The sequence below is a fragment of the Eleutherodactylus coqui genome, chromosome 1 (genome assembly GCF_035609145.1).
Source record: "Eleutherodactylus coqui strain aEleCoq1 chromosome 1, aEleCoq1.hap1, whole genome shotgun sequence".
Classification (NCBI taxonomy): Eukaryota; Metazoa; Chordata; class Amphibia; order Anura; family Eleutherodactylidae; genus Eleutherodactylus; species Eleutherodactylus coqui.
The window spans coordinates 314,329,708-314,349,244 of NC_089837.1; the positions used below are offsets into that span (position 1 = coordinate 314,329,708).

The window sequence follows — 19,537 nt, forward strand, 5'->3', positions numbered from 1 at the left end:
TGTAATACGCTATTAAATTATGCTCGTGTGAGCCTGCCCTTACACAAATGTGAAGGAGTCAATCCCAAAAAATGACTCTACTTCTTTTCTAGTAGGTAAAATGGCCATGATGAGGTCTTGAGAATCCTCCTCTATACCCTTGAGAGCTAATGAGAAACAATTTAGTTTGAATAAGAACTGTTGTCTCCCATACAGAGCTCAGTAGATTGTGGCTGCCTTTGGTTATTCACTTATAAGGCAAAATTTAACAGACCCGTAGGCTCCCCCCTCTTTTTTTCTACTTTTCCCTGTGTTATTTTTACTTTAAAATGCTTTAGAGTTGCACACAAACACTCTGCTTTTTGAAAACATGGCACTTTTTTCTAGTGTTTTGCTGTAAACCACCGTGGTCAGATTTTGAATGTGGCTAAATGGAAGTTAAGAAATGCACTACTGACATTTGTTTTTGTGGCGTTTCTCCTCACGTTCGGCGATTTTTATATTTGGCCTTTTTTTGTGATCTTGGCCTTTTTCCAGGGGTTTTCCTATTAGACTTCTCCATAGGGAAAAACAAGTTTAAATATATTTAAAAAAAAAAAGTTCATGACGTTTTTTACAAGTCTCAAAAAATTACCAAAACCGACATGTGAAGGACCCTTTACTGCGCTTAAAATCTTACATGATGTACAAGACGGACTACAAGCAATAGGCTGATCATGTTTGCCTGGGTTTTTCATGAGGCACTCCATTTATGATATTTTTGGTACTCTGTGAACTTCTGAAAATAAATTGAATACCCAGTACTGTATGCTAGATTATGTTTTTTACAAATGCTGCTCAATGTATTTCTGTCACATTTTGTTGCTTTCAGCATCTAATGTTCCCATGATCCAAGCAGTACCTGCTACGACCGGCTCCTCGGGAGCTAAGGATTCCACTCCAGTTATTGCTAACGTAGTTTCCCTTGCAAGTGCGCCTGCTGCACAACCCACTGCAAACTCCAATACCGTCTTACAAGGTAACCCTACTGCATCATTGTATACTCTAACAGTAATACTTGTAAAATACGAAGATACGGTATGTTTACTCGAAGGAGTTTGTTACTTGAGAAACAAAACTTGTGCATGCAGCCTCATTTTCCATGTAGTGCATACAAACATTTAATTTACGAAGTCTAAACCAACTGTGGTTTTACTGTTTTCTTTTTCTTTAGGTGCAGTCCCTACAGTAACTCCGAAAATAATTGGAGATGTAAGTTCTCTTTTTTTCTTTATATATATTGTGTAGATACACTAGCTTTGATTCAATAAAATTGCATACTTATTTTGTTTTATTTTTTTGTTCGACATTAATCTTTAACTTTTTGGGTGATCTTCTAGGCAAGCACTCAGACAGATGCCCTGAAACTTCCTCCCTCACAACCCCCACGTCTCCTGAAGAATAAGGCCCTACTCTGCAAGCCTATCACACAAACCAAGGCAACCTCATGCAAACCTCACACACAGCACAAGGAGTGTCAGACAGGTATCCTGAGGGCGTTGAGGTTCTCGGTTGAATCAAGAAGGCTGTATTTGATATTTTAAAGGTTTTGTTTGCTTTAGACAACCCCTTTCCATATTCTGTATTGGGATATATGGATGTAATATAGGAGGTACCCAGAGGGGAGAGCTACTGCAAGGAGCAACTCTTCCTCTAGAGATGACAGGACATCTGTGCATCACACAGAAAGCCCGATAATTTCAATGGGTGATGTGTAATGGTTTATTTTTCCTGCAGCAAAATAAAGACTAGCTGCAGTGCTTTTTATTAATAGCAGATCGGATGCTAACCTGTATGTTTAAAATCCTGAATAAACACATTTTGATAGTAGAAAGTACAAACACTAATGTCTCACCAATAGCAGATCGGATGCTAATCTGGTATCTCCATGTCAGGAGTGCTCCAAAGTAGACATCCCATTTATTTATTTTATGCAAATGGCTAGAAGGGGAGCAAATATTTTCCAACCTAAATAATTTTTATTGAAATATCAGAAGTATGTTAATCTTACTTAAGGCCAATTTTCTCATACTTAAAGCATTTTGGGAGTTTTTGAATGTCATATGATCTTTAGTGTTTTTATTGTTTTGTTTTTTACCTGTAGAAGATGATGGAAAGCCACAGATCTTGGTGCTTCCTGTACCTGTGCCAGTGTTCATTCCTGTTCCCATGCACTTGTATACGCAGTTTGCCCCAGTTCCACTAAGTGTACCACTCCCGGTAAGCTTCTATTTTTGAGTACCTAATCTAACAGCCAATATACTCGATCACTGATTCTTAGCTTTTCCTTTTAAAATGTTGCATCATTTCACTTGAAACAATTTTCCCCTTTTAAATAGGTTCCTGTCCCAATGCTGATTCCCACCACTCTCGATAATGCTGACAAGATTATAGATGCTATTGAGGACCTCAAGGAAAAAGTCCCATCTGATCCCTTTGAGGCAGATATCCTTCAAATGGCAGAAATGATTGCAGAAGATGAGGAAAAGGAGAAAACGCTATCTCATGGAGGTTGGCATATTCAGCAGTCCTTTACTCTAAATACAGTACTCTATTCATTATAGCTTGTGTTTATAGACAGGACTTTAATTTTTTTTTTTTAATTATATCTTTAAATTGCTTACTAATATACTGGCGCTATATATATATATATATATATATATATATATATATATATATATATATATATATATATAGTCAAATCGAACCATGTTGTATTTAACACCAAGTTCTCCAGCAGGTCACAATAGATTTTAGGATAATTTTTCACAATTTTACATTCATTTTCAACTCTACTTAAAGCTAATTCCAGTTAATAAGAGAAACTGACTTGCTCCATGACATCTTACACACTTAGCAGCTCTGCTTAAAGTAGTTATCCTACACCAAACATTTCTCCACTATCCACAGGGTAGGAGATAAATGTATGATCATTGCGGGTCTAACCACTGGAACCCCCAATGATTACTAGACTGAAGAGTCCCTAATCTCTATTTCTGTAGGCATTTGAATAGAGCAGTGGTCACGCATGTACCCTGTTCTGTATTCGGCTACATCCTTCAGTCCCATAGACTTTGAATGAAGCTATGGTACGCATGCGAGACCACCACAGTATTCAAATGCCTCTGTAATGGAGGGGCTCAGAATCCTGTTCTAGTAATCAGTGGAGGTTTCAATGATTGGATCCCCACTATCATACATGTATGCCCTATCTACATAAGTGGTTGAATAATCGGTTCAACTACATGGTCTTGACCATCACATAATCATTTGGGGATACAGGTGGTTCTTTTACACAAACTATTCCATATCCACCCGCCTTAATGGCTACAAGCGCAAGCCAGCTGTAAGCTTCAATAATTAGGCAAAGGGAGGGGTTGTAGGTTGCCAAGCAAACACAGCCCGAACCACTGTGAGTTGTAACACTGCCAATTGGACAGATTACATCTAATTTACATACATCACATGGCCGCTGTCTCCTTTTATTCTTGCACTTTCAACTGATTTCACCTTTCCTTCATAGAGCTTAGCTAGTTTTGTCAGTATCTCCCATAGTTTGCTGGCAGACTTCCATTAATACAGGATGGGGCACTGCCACATGCTGCATTGTATACAAGAGGTTATTGAAGACTGTAGGTGTGACTTCTGCCTTCCCTACTAAGAGGTTTGTGTTTTCTAGATCAGGGCAGCACTTACAGTGGAGACCTGGAATCTGAAGCTGTATCTACACCACACAGTTGGGAAGATGAATTAAACCACTACACCCTTAAATCCAACAACCTGCAAGATCCAGACCCAGAGATCCGGCAGGTTTCCAGGGTAGGAATCGAGCAAGATCTAGAGTTGGACTACCCAACAGGTTGGTCTTTTTATCTATAGTATTAGAAATATTGGTAGAAATATAAGCATTCTGCCTGTGACCATATATAGTCAATTAAATTACCAAATTTATCACCAAAATACTTGATTAATTTATTTGCCTATTTTATTTTGTTATATTAAAGAAGATCATGTAAAAACCTGTATTTTTTTTTTCATCAATCACAGAAACATTCGATCCATTAAGTAAAGGCTCAAGTTTCTTTGGTCGGACTCGAGGAAGACGAAAACACCGTGATGGCTTCCCGCAGCCGAAGCGACGGGTGAGTGAGAGGCTTTTTGATTAAAGAGGACCTGCATGGGATGTAGTCAGTGGCACCAGACCTGAGAAGTGCCTGTCAGGGTGAAGGAAGGTTGAGGGGGGGGGGGGGGGAGGACAAAAACTGGCGATAGAGTCAGCGGGACCGCAGCTGCAGGGTCACGCTGCCTGCCCTGTTTGCTTTATTCCATGACCGGTCCTCTTTAAAGATGCTGGTAAAAAAACAAATTGCTAGTTACCTGCTTCAATACCCTCCATATAATAATAGAACAATACCCTAACACTGGAGAGAGACGGGCGTGTTTTGTAGAGATGCATGGGTTGAAGTATTACCAATACCTACTATGAGCTTTTTCTCCGGCTCCACTGTGACAACACGTCACCACAGTTCCGACGTATCAAACCATTATTTATCTATTGTTTTGTTGTTTGTTGTTTTTTTTTAAGGGTCGCAAAAAGTCAGTTGTAGCTGTGGAGCCGCGAAACCTTATGCAGGGTTCTTACCCTGGATGTTCTGCATTGGGTTCCACATTAAAATACATGTATGGAGTCAATGCCTGGAAGAATTGGGTACGATGGAAAAACGCCCAAGAAGAACAAGAAGATGTTAAGTTTGGAGGTAAATTTTATATATAACAGGAAACTTTAAACATGTTTTCTCTCTTTTTTTTCCTGCTAATCGCCTTGTTCTCTCATAGTGCGACCTGTAAAGCTGAAAGAAGATATTCTGTCATGCACCTTTGCTGAACTTAGTTATGGCCTGTGCCAGTTTATCCATGAAGTACGTCGGCCAAATGGAGAAAAATACAATGCAGATAGCATTTTTTACCTGTGCCTTGGAGTTCAGCAGGTACCTAGTACACCGTGTACATGCTTATCAAATATATTTGTTTCTTTGTTATGATAGAATTTCTCCTTTCAAAATCATGGCTATTAAAGGGGTGGGCTTTCAAAGTGCTAACGACCACTCGTCCATGTGTGCTGTGTGAGTTACATGCAGAGCCTGACAGCACCTGTGATGATGTCACCATCATGTAATCAGTTAACGGCTCTTAGTTACGCCCCCTGATCACATGACAGTCACATCCTCACAGGTCCTTTATCCTTGTGCACTGAATGAGGGATTATAGGCGGACTACATCCCCCACAAAAGCCTATGGCCTCACTTGCTATGGATACAGCAGTACTCAGTCTTAAAGTTTGTAGCTGGTTGTGAGACAGCTGCACACCTGTGTAGAGACTTCAATAAATGACACCTCACAAATTTACACATACATAGCTTGTGTGCTGACAGGACCTGTGATGATGTCACCGTCATGTAATCAGTCACATGGTTTCTGAGCTGAATGAGGTATAATGGGCGGACTACTTCCCCACAAACCCCCATGGCCTCAGCTACTTTGGATACACCAGTACTCAGTCTGGAAGTTTGTAGCTGGTTGTGACACAGCTGCACACCTCACAAATTTACACATATACATAACTAGTGGTGCATATTGACCAACAACATTGAAGCATAGTTCTTCACCACTATCTTCACATCTCCTGAAAGTCATATCATGTCATCTCCAGTGCTAATGCCGCCAACACCAATTGAGCCTTCATCTAATCGTTAACCATTGCCCAGTGTTGGAACAATCCTTTTCTCTTTATATTATCATATTAGTAAGTGGCATAAGAAACACTGGTGCTATAAATAACATAACTAGTCATTATCTATCGATCCCAAGAACAGGGGGTCCCATGTGTCCCTCCTCCTCACCGTGAGCTCACTGCACCCCCTGCAGTGAGGTGGAGACTGAATGGAGCAGCAGCTGGGCATGCAGGGTACGGCTCTGTTCATCTTCAGTGGAACTGCCGAATACAGACGAGCACTTGTACTCTATTTCCATCAGCCCCACTGAAATGAAAGAAGCAGTACCGCGCATGCTGGACCGCCGCTCAGTTCAATCTCAACATAACTTCGGGGGGTGCAGTGAGCCCTCAGTGAGTGCCTGAAAGTTGCATTAAGAGATCTCTTTGAGACTACTCAGTTTAGAAAACCTACCCAGACCAACTTTCTTTCTCCACCATTTTTCACTGTTACGTCTACTAAATGCACATTGTCCCTGAGGCTGCGAAATAGTGAAGCATGAATTATGATTTGTGGTGAGCGTTACACCACTATAGACTAGTCTTATGTTTATGGTGATCCCAAGTTTGTATGTGAATAGTAGACAACCAATCCATAAAGCTTCTAAGTAATCGTTCTCAAAGCTTAGTTACTTTCAGGGGTAGTTTGATACTAAATTGTAAGGTTTTCCACAAATACAAATTTCTGTTACACTGCATCAGAATCTGATGACAGAGGCTACAAAATGGGAGGGTCAGTCAGCTTCATTTGAGCATTGAGTGCCATGTATCTTGGAGACTAGGTAGGAGAAAATTGTCTATATTGTGAAAAGATTAAATTTGGGTAGCTGAGCAGCATATTGATTTATGTACATAACGGGAGGCGATAAGTATGGTCTTATAGTCACAAGATGTGTTTTTGTTTTTCTAGTTTCTGTTCGAGAATGGAAGGATAGATAACATTTTTACAGAACCCTATTCCAGATTTATGGTGGAACTTACTAAGCTGTTGAAGAGCTGGCACCTGCCTGTGTTACCCAATGGTAAGTCAATAGACCTCCTTTGCCTAAATATACCACTTATTATGTTAAATCTATTCTTAAGGCATACCTGCTTAAGCTAACTTATACAATTCTGCTCTAGGTTTCATGTTCTCAAGGATTGAAGAGGAACATTTATGGGAGTGCAAGCAGCTGGGCGCTTACTCGCCTATTATCCTTCTCAATACCCTGCTCTTCTTCACCACCAAATTTTTCCAACTGAAGACTGTGACTGAGCACCAGCAGCTTTCTTTTGCCTATGTCATGAGACGTACAAAAACTCTAAAATACAACACGAAGACAACATATCTGCGTTTCATGCCTCCTTTCCAGAAGTCCGAACTGGAGCATGGTGTGTCATACAACATTTAAGTAGTTTTTGTACAAGTACAGTGCAGTACCATGGAGGTTTATTTTATTCTACTGAGTGATGTTATTTCAATGCTTTGCCAATAGCACTACACTGTGAGGGTCCTTTTAGACCAGCCTATTAACGCTTGAATGAGCAAGTGACGTCACTGCTATTCGTTTGATCGTGCAGCCTGGACGGACAGATACATCGTTGGCTCGTTCAAATGAGAAATCGTACAGAATCGTTCAGTCTATTACATTTGCTGTGTCAGTGAATGAGAAGGACTGAAAGACCGCTGTTTAAACTGAATCATAAGTGAACGAGCCAAGGATCATTTTTATGCCTGCATAAAATAAATGGCAAACAAAAAGGGAACAATTACCGTTCGGTTGTTGGCTCACATGTAAACCGAATTATTACTGCTCACTTTCACTCGTTTGAATGATTTATTTGAATGAGAATAATCATTCTGTCTAAAAGCAATCAAAGACAAACAGCCCGTTAGTTCCTTATCAGTATGTTTGTGCGTCTTCAGATATCTTACAACCGTAATAGTTTTTACAGGCAAAATCTTTCTCAGTGAAGCAAGATAACACCCTGCAATTCCCCATGACGCCATGTTCAGATATTCTGGATGTGTTGTGGAAAGCATCTGCAAAGTATCGTATAATGCATGTGAATCCGGATTAGAGAGTGTGTTATGTTTAAGATGTCTCTCCACTGTTCTTTCCTCTAGTCTGACATCCGGTGTGAAGGGATGAGTCTACATACTTGGTAGAATAGTTGCCAAAGCAACTGTGCAATGACCAGTGAGTTTTGTGTGTAGAAAAGGACCATGCACCCTACTTGCTGGTTGCATGATGCACACAGTTGCCTTCACTATTGTACTTTTCAGCATGCAGTTACTTTTCTACTCGTCTGATGTTAGATTGGTTTAGAAAGAAAAATGGAGGAACCCTAATAGATTTTAAAAACTGCAGCACGTTCTGTGCTATTCAAAGAATAGAATCTGCAACAAAATCCGATTTGTTTGCTCTCCATTTTTGAATGGCGTTTGACACTCATTTTTGTGAATTGTTTTGCACCAAATCAAGAAAATTTGGGCAAAGCTGAGAGGTCTCCGTTTTATAATTTTTTTCCAGCATTTACATTAAGCACACAGGTGCACTCCACAGACGCAGTGCACTAATGCCCACAGGTAATGCACCGTTCCCAAATGTGGAATCCCGCAGCAGTTTCCACCTGTGCCTGCAGCCATGAGGCCAAAAATTACATTTATTCATCTGTCTGGACGCTGCGGGGCTCTCCTTCGTCGCGGCCGGATCTTCTTTCTTCTGCTCGGTAGAAGCGCTCAGCATGCAGGCAGCTTGCCACGTGCATGCGCCGTGCACGCTGTTTTTTTTTTGTTTTTTTTTAAATCTCCAGCTTTGGCTGTGCCACGGATATGATGGCTTCTATTAACTTCAATGGAAGCCGTGCCTGTGCGATCTGCAGAAAAATGGAGCAAGCTGCAATTTCTTCCTGCACTTGCAATCCGCACGCCGGGAATAAAAATCACATCCACATGCATTAAATTGCCCTGCGGATGCTAATGCATCCCTATGGCCTTCTAGATCTGCGGATCTCCCGTGCGGAAGAAGTGTGAGGATTTCATGTGGACATATGCCTATGTGAACCTCTATGTTAAGCTAGGCATAATGATTGCTCAATATTGAAGATCACGGTGTCATATTTTGACATCACATCTGATGAATGTCTCATTGTGACCGAATGTGTTAATGGCACAACGCTCACAAAAAATCCAAAGTGTTCGGATTTTTGGTGGAAGGTAGTATTTAACTTGGTCATCACAAACTGCATTGCAAACTGTGTGCAGCTCATCTTACATGAGCTTATAACAATAGTTGCTAATAATTGCACATGCGTGTAAATGATTCTGGAGACTTTTGAACTAGAAGGTAATGTAATGACCACGAGGGCAAATATTTAGTGAGAGACTGACTAAGCGCGTTACAAAAAATATTACGGTAAGCTTGAAATGAACACTTTCGTACAGCAAGAAATAGCAATGAATTTATTAAACTAGGCACGCTTGACCCAAGAAGATGGGCTGGAATCTATTTGCTTTTTGTGCCACATTTGGTTGTTTGCCAGTTGTGTTTCCCACTGGAGCAGGTCAGTGATAAAAGCTGCAGAGATACAGAGTAGGAATAGTAAAATGCTACAATATAATTTATCATCCTTTGTATAACGCCATTCATTATAGAGGGTTTAATTACTGACAATATGTACAGAAAAAGTACACAGAAAGAAAGGAAAAGAGTTGTGCCTGAGATTAATGTACTAAGCTAATTGTTCTAGTGCAATATATACTTACAGTATGGATTTGAAATATTTGCAGAGAAAGTATCAGGTGGGAAGAGGAAGAGAATAGATGAAGAAGATGGACAATTTGTCATGGAAATGGCTGAAAACACAGACAACCCGCTCAGGTGCCCAGTCAGGCTGTACGAATTTTACTTGTCCAAATGGTAAGTTGCTTATCTACAACATGCAAACTATGCTTCTATACCAATCAACGTACATCCATCAGCATGAATTTAATGTGGATCTGTCATCTGAATATATGCTATCCTTTGCAAGAGCAGCATATTACAAGAGCAGGTCCACCTTCCTATTAACCCAAATGGCACAAAAAATATTGTACCATTTGGGCTAATTACGAATACAGTGGTAATTGATAATTGACTGCTCCTCATACAGTTGCACAGCAGCCAGCCAATCACTGCTTTGGGTTGGCAGCGCTCCCCACAGTAATAGATAGATGTCACACCTGTATTTACAAGTATTTCACATTCTTAGACCTAGAAGTACTACTTAGCCTGTTTTTAAAGGGCACCAGTCACATTTTTTTAATATATTTTTTTTAAATCTGGTGCCAACATCAGCAATAATGACTAGCTGTATCTATGAAATGTTATCTGTGGTCAAGTATGTCAAAAATATCAGTGTACATAAGCATCTGAGATTCAATCCTCTGGGCTAGGGGACCAATATTTCCAACTCCAATGTAGAGTTTTAGATCTTGGGCACATGAGATTATTCTGGATGGTTCTGTCTTATGTGTGATATAGATGCTGAATGCAATGCTAATGTTTTCCTTTGGAGCTATGCGCTGAAGTACTTTTAGATGGAAAGAATACTGTACGATGCATGTAAGTGACTCAGGCCACGAATTGGGGAAAATATTGCCGAGTACTTGGTTAGGCCGTTGGCAGTCATATTTAAACCTTGTTGGTTTTTGTTCTGTTTTTTTGCAGTTCCTTTATTCATGAAATTTAGAGGTTTTTTTGATGTTTAAATATTTTTTGACCTGAATCTTTGAAGCCAAATAATTGCACAATCCATTCTAAACAGCAAATATTTATTGTAGCTGTTGAAATAATACCACTGCCTTAGGACTAATGCCCACGGACTGATTATTACTGCGGAAATCATGACCAGACAACTGCCGCGAATTCCACTGTAATAACCGTTTATGGACAGGTTGTGGTAAATGATTCTTCCCTGCCCACCAGCAGAAATCAACTGCGATGTTTTTTTTTTTGCTTGCCGGGGAGGATCGCAGCATGTTCTATTTTGTGCGGAAAAACGCATGGACAGCTTCCATTGCAGTCAATGGAAGCCGTCCGTCCCGCGATACTTCCGATGTGAGCACATGGGAAACTGCGTCATACCCCAGCTCCTGCCGACACTCTCGTGGCGGATCCAGACAGGTAAGAATGAGGTCTCTGGGGGGGTGCCAGGTCTGATTCTGCTGCAATATTTCGCAGGTGGAATCCGACCCGGGCATGGGCATCCATGCTTCAGTTTCAAATAAAAAAACAAATGGGAAGCTTGCAAGTTGAAACACAACTGAATCACTTGCATTAGAATGTGATCTAGCAGGGTCGTAGTGCGATCTTTGACCGTGACACACATGCATAAGCCCTAGTCTTACAGTTAATGGTCACAGTGTTGAACATTAGTCCTATGTTTATGTGTAACTACAGTTTCTGGTTATTGCTGTTCTAGATTGGGTTCATCATCTTTTCTTTCCCCCTGTGCAGTTCTGAAAGTGTGAAGCAGCGGAGTGATGTCTTCTACCTTCAGCCAGAACGTTCTTGTGTACCCAATAGCCCTATGTGGTTCTCCACAATGCCCATTGACCCGGGCACATTGGACAGCATGCTGACTCGTATTCTCATGGTTAGAGAAGTTCATGAAGAGCTGACCAAAGCAAAAGAGGACTCGGAAGGAGAGCTGTCTGATTAAAGTGGCACAAGATGCCCTAATCTGAAACCACAAACAGTTTCTAATTAAAATGGGGCAGGTGCTAAACTGTGAATATGACGTTTTTTTCACTTTGAACTTGTGCACTGTCCTCCTTTGCCCCAAGAGCCCATCCAGTGTATAAATGGACAAAGGACGTCTTGAACTGATGGGAACATATACTATACAGTCCAGGATTTCTCTGGCAGAAGGAGGAGCCCAGAGATGAGCAAATGACTCATAAATATACACCTAAAATTAGGTGTTAGACCCACAATAGGAACTGTAACGTCTCTTTTTTTAAAGAAAACTGGAGCAAAGGAGAGATCACTTTTAGCGCTTTCTACTGTGTAAATGTCTGATTATGCTATGTAGGAAACAGCAGAAAGGGTTTACAAAGGAGTCTCTTCTATACGCGTGTTGAATGACACTGAAAGTGGGTGCATTGAGGTGCCACCTACATTATATTATTGAAAAGTATGTATAGACCATGTTGAAATTCCCCCTTGACCTTCTTTCTTCCACTCAAGCCAGAAATAACATTACATTAAAATGACCGTGACCATGTTTGGGCTCACGTGAACCATTCACATTGCATTTCTTTGTTTTGTTCCAATAATCCGAGCAGGCCACGCAGCACTAAATGTAGCTGAGTTCACAGAAAGCAGGTGGCCATGTCTCCGTAGACCAGATTAGACCACAACCTACATAGTTGGTGTGCACAGCCGCTTGTGTGTATTTCAGCCCAGAAGCCCGGTCAGTTTGGATAGTTAGAATCCCTTGTTGTGACACAATTTGGAGCTCATTTCCATAATGTTCTGCACACATGGTTTTTATATATACACACACAGTTACGGAGTTAGCAAAGTGGGACGATTATCGGCTCAAGGGGTTTGTTTGGATTATCCTCCATATAACAAAAAATAGTGTGCAGTGTTCAGCCCCATTAGTTACTGCTGCATTAATAGGTTAATTGAAAAACCAAATGTGTACATTTTGTGTTTTCAACATGACGGTTTGAGTAGCAATGTAATAAAAGAATCCTGGAGTGAACGTACATCATCTAGTGTTGATGTGATGGAGTGAAATGACATCATCCTAGCAGATGACGTCACTGTGTTTTCTGCTTTCCAAACAGAAGGAAGGAACCTTCCATTAGAAACCCTAGAAAGTTCTCAAAACCTTACAGTAACACCTCTAGGCCTTTGAAGCAGAGAAGAATAAGTAACCTTGACTGGGATCTGTTTTGTAGGACTGAAGATAAAAGCGTGGACTTTATAGTGTTTATACATAACAGAAAACGGTATCGCCCAAGCACAGGTCACACAAGAATAATTTGTGGCTGGGGTAAAGCAAGAACTCTGTATGTTACTGTCAATTCATTACACTCTTTTCTATCAGAGGGGACCCAGACATGTTTGTAGTGTATTATGTTCCTATCCCCTTGTATTTTAAAGGGTAGTAATGATTCTCATTTTCTCTTTTTATTTTGTTCCCTTTTTTTCCTTGTTTTAGCAGTTACAGTTTAATATTAAAGACAAAGTAGTCCCATTTTGTGTATTTGTTCTTATCCTGCTTGTACAATAAATCACTGGTTTGTGTTTTTAATGTGCAGAGATTTGTGTGGCTGACATGCAAAGGGAAACTTTCCACTGGTACTTTGTTGTGTAGATGGTCACATACATGTTCATCAGAAGTCCTAACTGAGGGTGAACGTATTGTCAGGTTTTCTATGTAAGACCCCTTTTGGCCTCCCATATGAAAAGCATATGATGGTCAAATGTAGATTGTAAAGAAGATTGATTGGAAAAAGTAAAATCCAGCACTTGGAGGAAAAACAAATTTTCCTTATTTCTATTCCAAAAGACAGGTCACAGCTAGAGATGAGAGAGCGCCAAAATGCTCGGGTCCTCGTTATTCCAGTTGAGCTTTTCGACAAAATTGGAAAGCTCTATTCGAGTAACGAACCCCATTGACTTCAATGGGAGACTCAAGCATTTTTGTAGGGGACCCGACCGTTGCCGAACTTTTCTTTTCCCTATGTTCGTTCGTTCTCTCTCTTTCTCTCCCAAGCCAGCCACAAACTACAGTTGACGTGCGCAGCGTCGCAGTGAGAAGAGGCCAAATCTGACACGTCAGCAGTGGGGGAGAGGCCAAAACTGGTGCGGGGCCGAACACGGCGTGATGCTCGCTCGAGTAGCGAGCACCATCGAGTATGCTAATACTCGAACGAGCATCAAGCTAGGAAGAGTACGTTCGCTCAACTCTAGTCACAGCTAGAGATGAGCGAACGCGTTCGTCCGAGCTTGCTATTCGTGCGAATATTAGGGTGTTCGGGATGTTCGTTATTCGTAACGAACACCATGCGGTGTTCTGGTAAATTAAACTTTCTTCCCTGAGACGTTAGCGCTTTTTTTTGGCCAATATAAAGACAGGGAAGGCATTACAACTTCCCCCTGCAACGTTTAAGCCCTATACCACCCCCCTGCTGTGAGTGGCTGGGGAGATAAGGTGTCCGCCTGATATGAAAGTCTGCCCCTCCCGCTGCTCGCTATGGATGCATTCTATATGCGCTCAATGGGGCCAGCGGCAGCAGCGCTGACCCCATTGAGAACATATAGAAGACAAATCCTTCTTCTCTGGCACAGCTGTAACAGCTGTAGCAGAGAAGAACGATGTTTGCCCATTGAATTCAATGGAACCGGCAATACAGCCGACTCCACTGAATGCAATGGGCTGCCGGCGATCGCAGGATGAATGGTCGGAAAGGGGTTAAATATATAACCCCTTTCCTGCAATTCATCCAGAAATGTGTTACACTAAAAATATATACCGGCGTTTAAGGCGACGGGGCGTATAAGACGACCCCCCAACTGTCACCTTATACGCCGGTAATACAGTGGAGCAAAGAATAAAAAGCATTACTTACGTTTTTAGATGATCTGCGGTGCTCCTGCAGGCTGTCACTCCCTCCTGGTCCACGGCAGACAAGCTTTCTCCACGAAAGACTTTAAATCCCTGCCTCCAGAAGCACATGTGCCTTCAGCCAATCACAGCCAATGACAATGATGTCATTGAATGGCTGTGATTGGCTGTGTTTCTGGAGGCGGGGATTTCAAGGCTTGAAATCCCCGCCTCCAGAAACACAGCCAATCACAGCCATTCAATGACATCATTGTCATTGGCTGTGATTGGCTGAAGGCACATGTGCTTCTGGAGGCAGGGATTTAAAGTCTTTCGTGGAGAAAGCTTGTCTGCCGTGGACCAGGAGGGAGTGACAGCCTGCAGGAGCGCCGCAGATCATCTAAAAACGTAAGTAATGCTTTTTATTCTTTGCTCCACTGTATTACCGGCGTATAAGGTGACAGTTGGGGGGTCGTCTTATACGCCCGGTCGCCTTATACGCCGGTATATATTTTTAGTGTAACACATTTCTGGATGAATTGCAGGAAAGGGGTTATATATTTAACCCCTTTCCGACCATTCATCCTGCGATCGCCGGCAGCCCATTGCATTCAGTGGAGTCGGCTGTATTGCCGGTTCCATTGAATTCAATGGGCAAACATCGTTCTTCTCTGCTACAGCTGTTACAGCTGTGCCAGAGGAGGACGATCTTTATGCTGACAGTGGGGGGGGGGGGGGGGGCACTCTTGCCGCTATTGTGGCTTAATAGTGGGACCTGTGAACTTGAGATGCAGCCCACCATGTAGCCCCTCGCCTGCCCTATCCGTCACTGTGTCATTCCCATCACTTTCCTGAATTGCCCAGATTTTCACACATGAAAACCTTAGCGAGCATCGGCGAAATACAAAAATGTTCCGGTCGCCCATTGACTTCAATGGGGTTCGTTGTTCGAAACGAACCCTCGAGCATCACGGGAAGTTCGTTACGAATAACGAACACCCGAACATTTTGGTGTTCGCTCATCTCTAGTCACAGCCCATTCCACAAGGATACATACAGTGAAGGGAATAAGTATTTGATCCCTTGCTGATTTTGTAAGTTTACCCTCTGGCAAAGGCATGAACAGTCTATAATTTTTAGGGTAGGTTAATCTTAACAGTGAGAGATAGAATATCAAAAAAATAAAAAAAAAATAAAATCACATGGTCTAAATTATATATATTTATTTGCATTTTGCACAGAGAAAAACGTATTTGATCCCTCTGGCAAACAAGACTTAATACTTGGTGGCAAACCCTTGTTGCCAGGCACAGCAGTCAGACAGTTTTTGTAGTTGATGATGAGGCTTGCGCATGTCAGAAGGAATTTTGGTCCACTCTTCTTTGCAGATCATCTCAAAAACATTAAGATTTCGATTCTGTCGCTTGGCAACTCTGACTTTCAGCTCCCTCCATAGGTTTTCTATGGGATTAAGGTCTGGAGACTGGCTAGCCCACTCCTTGACCTTAATGTGCTTCTTTTTGAGGCACTGCTTTGTTGCCTTGGCTGTATGTTTTGGGTCATTGTCGTGCTGGAAGACCCAGCCACAACTCATTTTTAACCCCTTAGTGACGGAGCTTTTTTGCTTTTTTCCTACTCCCTTTTAAAAAATCGTAGCTCCTTAACTTATCCATCGACGTCGCTGTATGTGGGCTTGTTTTTTGCGGGACGAGTTGTATTTTTTATTTTCTATTGCCGGCGGGTGTCAGCTGTAATAAACAGCTGATGCCCGCGCTGTATGGAGGGAGATAGCGCCGCTACCTCCCTCCATACACGTCCTGCAACAGCAGGACGTAGTTTTACGATAGGGCTGTCACTAAGGGGTTAATGTCCTGGTGGAGGGAAGGAGGTTGTCACTCAGGTTTTTACGGTACATGGCTCCATCCATTCTCCCATTGATGCGGTGAAGTAGTCCTCTGCCCTTAGCAGAAAAACACCCCAAAACATAATGTTTCCACCTCCATGCTTGACAGTGGGAACGGTGTTCTTTGGGTCATAGGCAGCATTTCTCTACCTCCAAATATGGCGAGTTGAGTTAATGCCAAAGAGCTCAATATTTGTCTCATCTGACCACAGCACCTTCTCCCAATCACTCTCAGAATCATCCAGGTGTTGATTTGCAAACTTAAGATGGGCCTGTACATGTGCCTTCTTGAGCAGGGGCACCTTGCGGGCACTGCAGGATTTTAATCCATTATGGTGTAATGTGTTGCCAATGGTTTTCTTGGTGACTGTGGTCCCAGCTGCCTTGAGATGATTAACAAGTTCCCCCCCCCCCCCCCCCCGTGTAGTTTTAGGCTGATTTCTCACCTTCCTCATGATCAAGCATACCCCATGAGGTGAGATTTTGCATGGAGCCCCAGTTCGATGCCGATTGACAGTCATTTTGTACATCTTTCATTTTCCTTCTATTGCACCAACAGTTGTCTCCTCACTTATGATTTTGTAGCCCATTCCAGCCTTGTGCAGGTATATGATCTTGTCCCTGACATCCTTAGAAAGCTCTTTGGTCTGCCCATGTTGTAGAGGTTAGAGTCTGACTGATTAATTGAGTCTGTGGGCAGGAGACTTTTATACAGGTGACCATTTAAGACAGCTATCTTTAATGCAGGTAACGAGTTGATTAAGAGCGTCTAACTAGTCTGCAGGAGCTGGAACTCTTAATGGTTGGTAGGGGATCAAATAATTATTTCTATGTGCAAAATGCAAATAAATATATATAATTTAGACAATGTGATTTTCTAGATTTTTTGGGGGATATTCTATCTCTCACTGTTAAGATTAACCTACCCTAAAAATTATAGACCGTTCATGTCTTTGACAGCGGGCAAACTTACAAAATCAGCAAGAGATCGAATACTTATTTCCTTCACTGTATCTGTACTGTAGCGTGTTACAGTGTATCTTCAGGAATATATTCTGCGGTGTATTGGATATCTTTTGAAACACAACTTATGTTTATTTGCAAAGAGGAGTCCCTATGGGCCTCAAATTCTTTCCCACCCATGGAAATTTATACATGGCGTGGTGAGTTTAACATTTTTTCCCAGTACATAATCCTTTAACCCCTTCCCTTCATATGACGTAAGGGTACGTCATGGCTGCGAGGTACTTCCCCGCTTATGTCATGTGGATAGTGTAAGATCAGAAGCGATCTCGCGCTATCCAGCAGTGGGAGTCGGCTGTCAGTGATAGCCGGCCTCCTGCTGTAACAGCGTGGGTGCATCAAAAATGCGCCCCCGCTGTTAACCCCTTCCATGGCATGGGAAGGGTTCACAGAGGGAGCGCGCTCCCTCTGTGACGTTGCCTAGCTCTCGCGATATAATCGCAGAGAGCCCGGCTGATTGCCATGACAACAGGATGCCAGATACTGGCGTCCTGTATTGCCATTGCCTATGATCGCTGTACGACACGCACAATAAGTTGCACGTGCTTTTTATCCTGCACGGCAAAAGGCGTTAAAAAAACGCTGTAAAACTGAGGCAAAAAAGTCATCAAAAAAGCCATATGTACCCCAAAATGGTAGTAATAAAAACTACAGCCCGTCTCGCTAAAAATAAGCCTCACAGAGCTGCGTCCATGGAAAAATAAAAAAGTTACAGGACTTTGAATGCAGCAATTTAGAAAAAAAATTTGCAAAACAGGGTTTTTATCGCAGAAAAGTGGGAAAACCAAAAAAAAATAAAAATGTTGGTATCATTGTAACCGTACCGGCCCGCAGAAAAAAATTGATTGCGTAATTTATGCTGCATAATTAACGCTTTAAAAAAAACCCTAAAAATCTATTCCAGAATTAATGCGTTTTCTCTCCTTGCGATTATAAAAAAAAAAAGTGGAGATTAAAATCCGCCAAAAAATCGCTTACTTAAGCCCAAAATAGGCCATGTCCTTAAGGGGTTAAGACCTAATATCTTGTAGTAAAATCATTAAATTGATGATCTCTTCTCATTGAATTCAATAGGAGATGGGCTTGCAGTTACCAACCCAGGCCACTACAATGCAACCCATCAACTAGTGATGACCTGAGGCTGGGTTATCCATAGTTAAGGTCCGGAAATCCCTTTCAGTTTCTTTTGACCCCTATTGAACAGAAGATAATAGATTATTTAGCTATTTTACTGAGCAGTCGACAATGATCGCACATTCTTTCTTCCGATGGAATAGAAGACAAAAGAATTTATCTGACTCCCTGTCCCCTAGTTTGGGGTGGTCCTGCTTGACTTAAAACGCTACATTGTTTCTGAGATCCATTTTCCATAGTTGTAACAACCTAAGGCAGGGCACACACTGAAACGTTCGGGCACACCTCACATTGTATACCACACGGACATCTGTCCATGTGCTGCAGTTCATGACATGGAGGACCCCACATGGACGTACATTTGCATGTACTAATTCTCGTCCATTATATGGACAATCATAGGATATGCAATAGGGTTTTTCACATGGACCATCAATGGTAAAAACGGCAGTGTGCATAGCCCAGTAAGTTATAATGGGTCTTTGTGCTGTCATTGAATTAACACAGACAGCATATGAGCCCAAATATGCCAGTGTGCTGGAGGCCTAGTGCAAACAAATGGCTGGAGCAAGTTTTGCAATTACCTTGTGAGCACATAGTCAGCATTCTTAGGCTACGATCACATCAAATTCAGGTGCAACATTCACTCATTGCAATGAATGAATTCCACAGTGAAAATCCATGGCATTTCCACAAGTAGAACATACTGCATATCCCCATCATGACTTTCAATTTTGTAAAACCCCATTTGGATACATTGTACTGCACAATATGGCAAAATTTCTGCTCACATTCTGCAAAACTTCTGCAACAATTTCTCGATGTGTGAACTCTCCCTATATACCTGCACTGCACAGGTGTGGTATTCTTATTCTATTTTCTTTCTTTCTTTTTTTTTTTTTTTTTACACTGTCTTCATTACTTTTATTTTTTCCAACTAGCTGGCTTGTGTCCACACTGTTCAAAAAAAATAAGGGTTACTTAAATCACACATCGGATCTTAAGGTCCATTTACACAGGACGAATGTTAGGCAAACAATGCCCGACACTCGTCCCTGTGTCTCCGTGCTCCTGCACAGGAGCTAGCACAGCTGGCTCGCACA

The 19,537-nt window shown here is 41.8% G+C and overlaps 1 protein-coding gene across 2 annotated transcripts in view; it reads left to right on the forward strand.

The window, feature by feature from the left end:
- Positions 1–13,078, forward strand: part of ZMYM4 (zinc finger MYM-type containing 4) — a 59,067-nt gene extending 45,989 nt beyond the window's left edge. For both annotated transcript variants that reach the window (XM_066575003.1, XM_066575004.1), the window contains exons 15-27: positions 851–997; positions 1,193–1,230; positions 1,359–1,503; positions 2,123–2,238; positions 2,358–2,529; positions 3,698–3,877; positions 4,066–4,160; positions 4,604–4,775; positions 4,855–5,006; positions 6,699–6,810; positions 6,911–7,159; positions 9,561–9,690; positions 11,269–13,078. In XM_066575003.1, coding sequence (XP_066431100.1) covers positions 851–997; positions 1,193–1,230; positions 1,359–1,503; positions 2,123–2,238; positions 2,358–2,529; positions 3,698–3,877; positions 4,066–4,160; positions 4,604–4,775; positions 4,855–5,006; positions 6,699–6,810; positions 6,911–7,159; positions 9,561–9,690; positions 11,269–11,473 — 1,913 coding nt within the window. In that variant the 3' untranslated portion in view covers positions 11,474–13,078. The remainder of the gene's footprint in view (positions 1–850; positions 998–1,192; positions 1,231–1,358; positions 1,504–2,122; positions 2,239–2,357; positions 2,530–3,697; positions 3,878–4,065; positions 4,161–4,603; positions 4,776–4,854; positions 5,007–6,698; positions 6,811–6,910; positions 7,160–9,560; positions 9,691–11,268) is intronic.
- Positions 13,079–19,537: the final 6,459 nt, after the last annotated feature.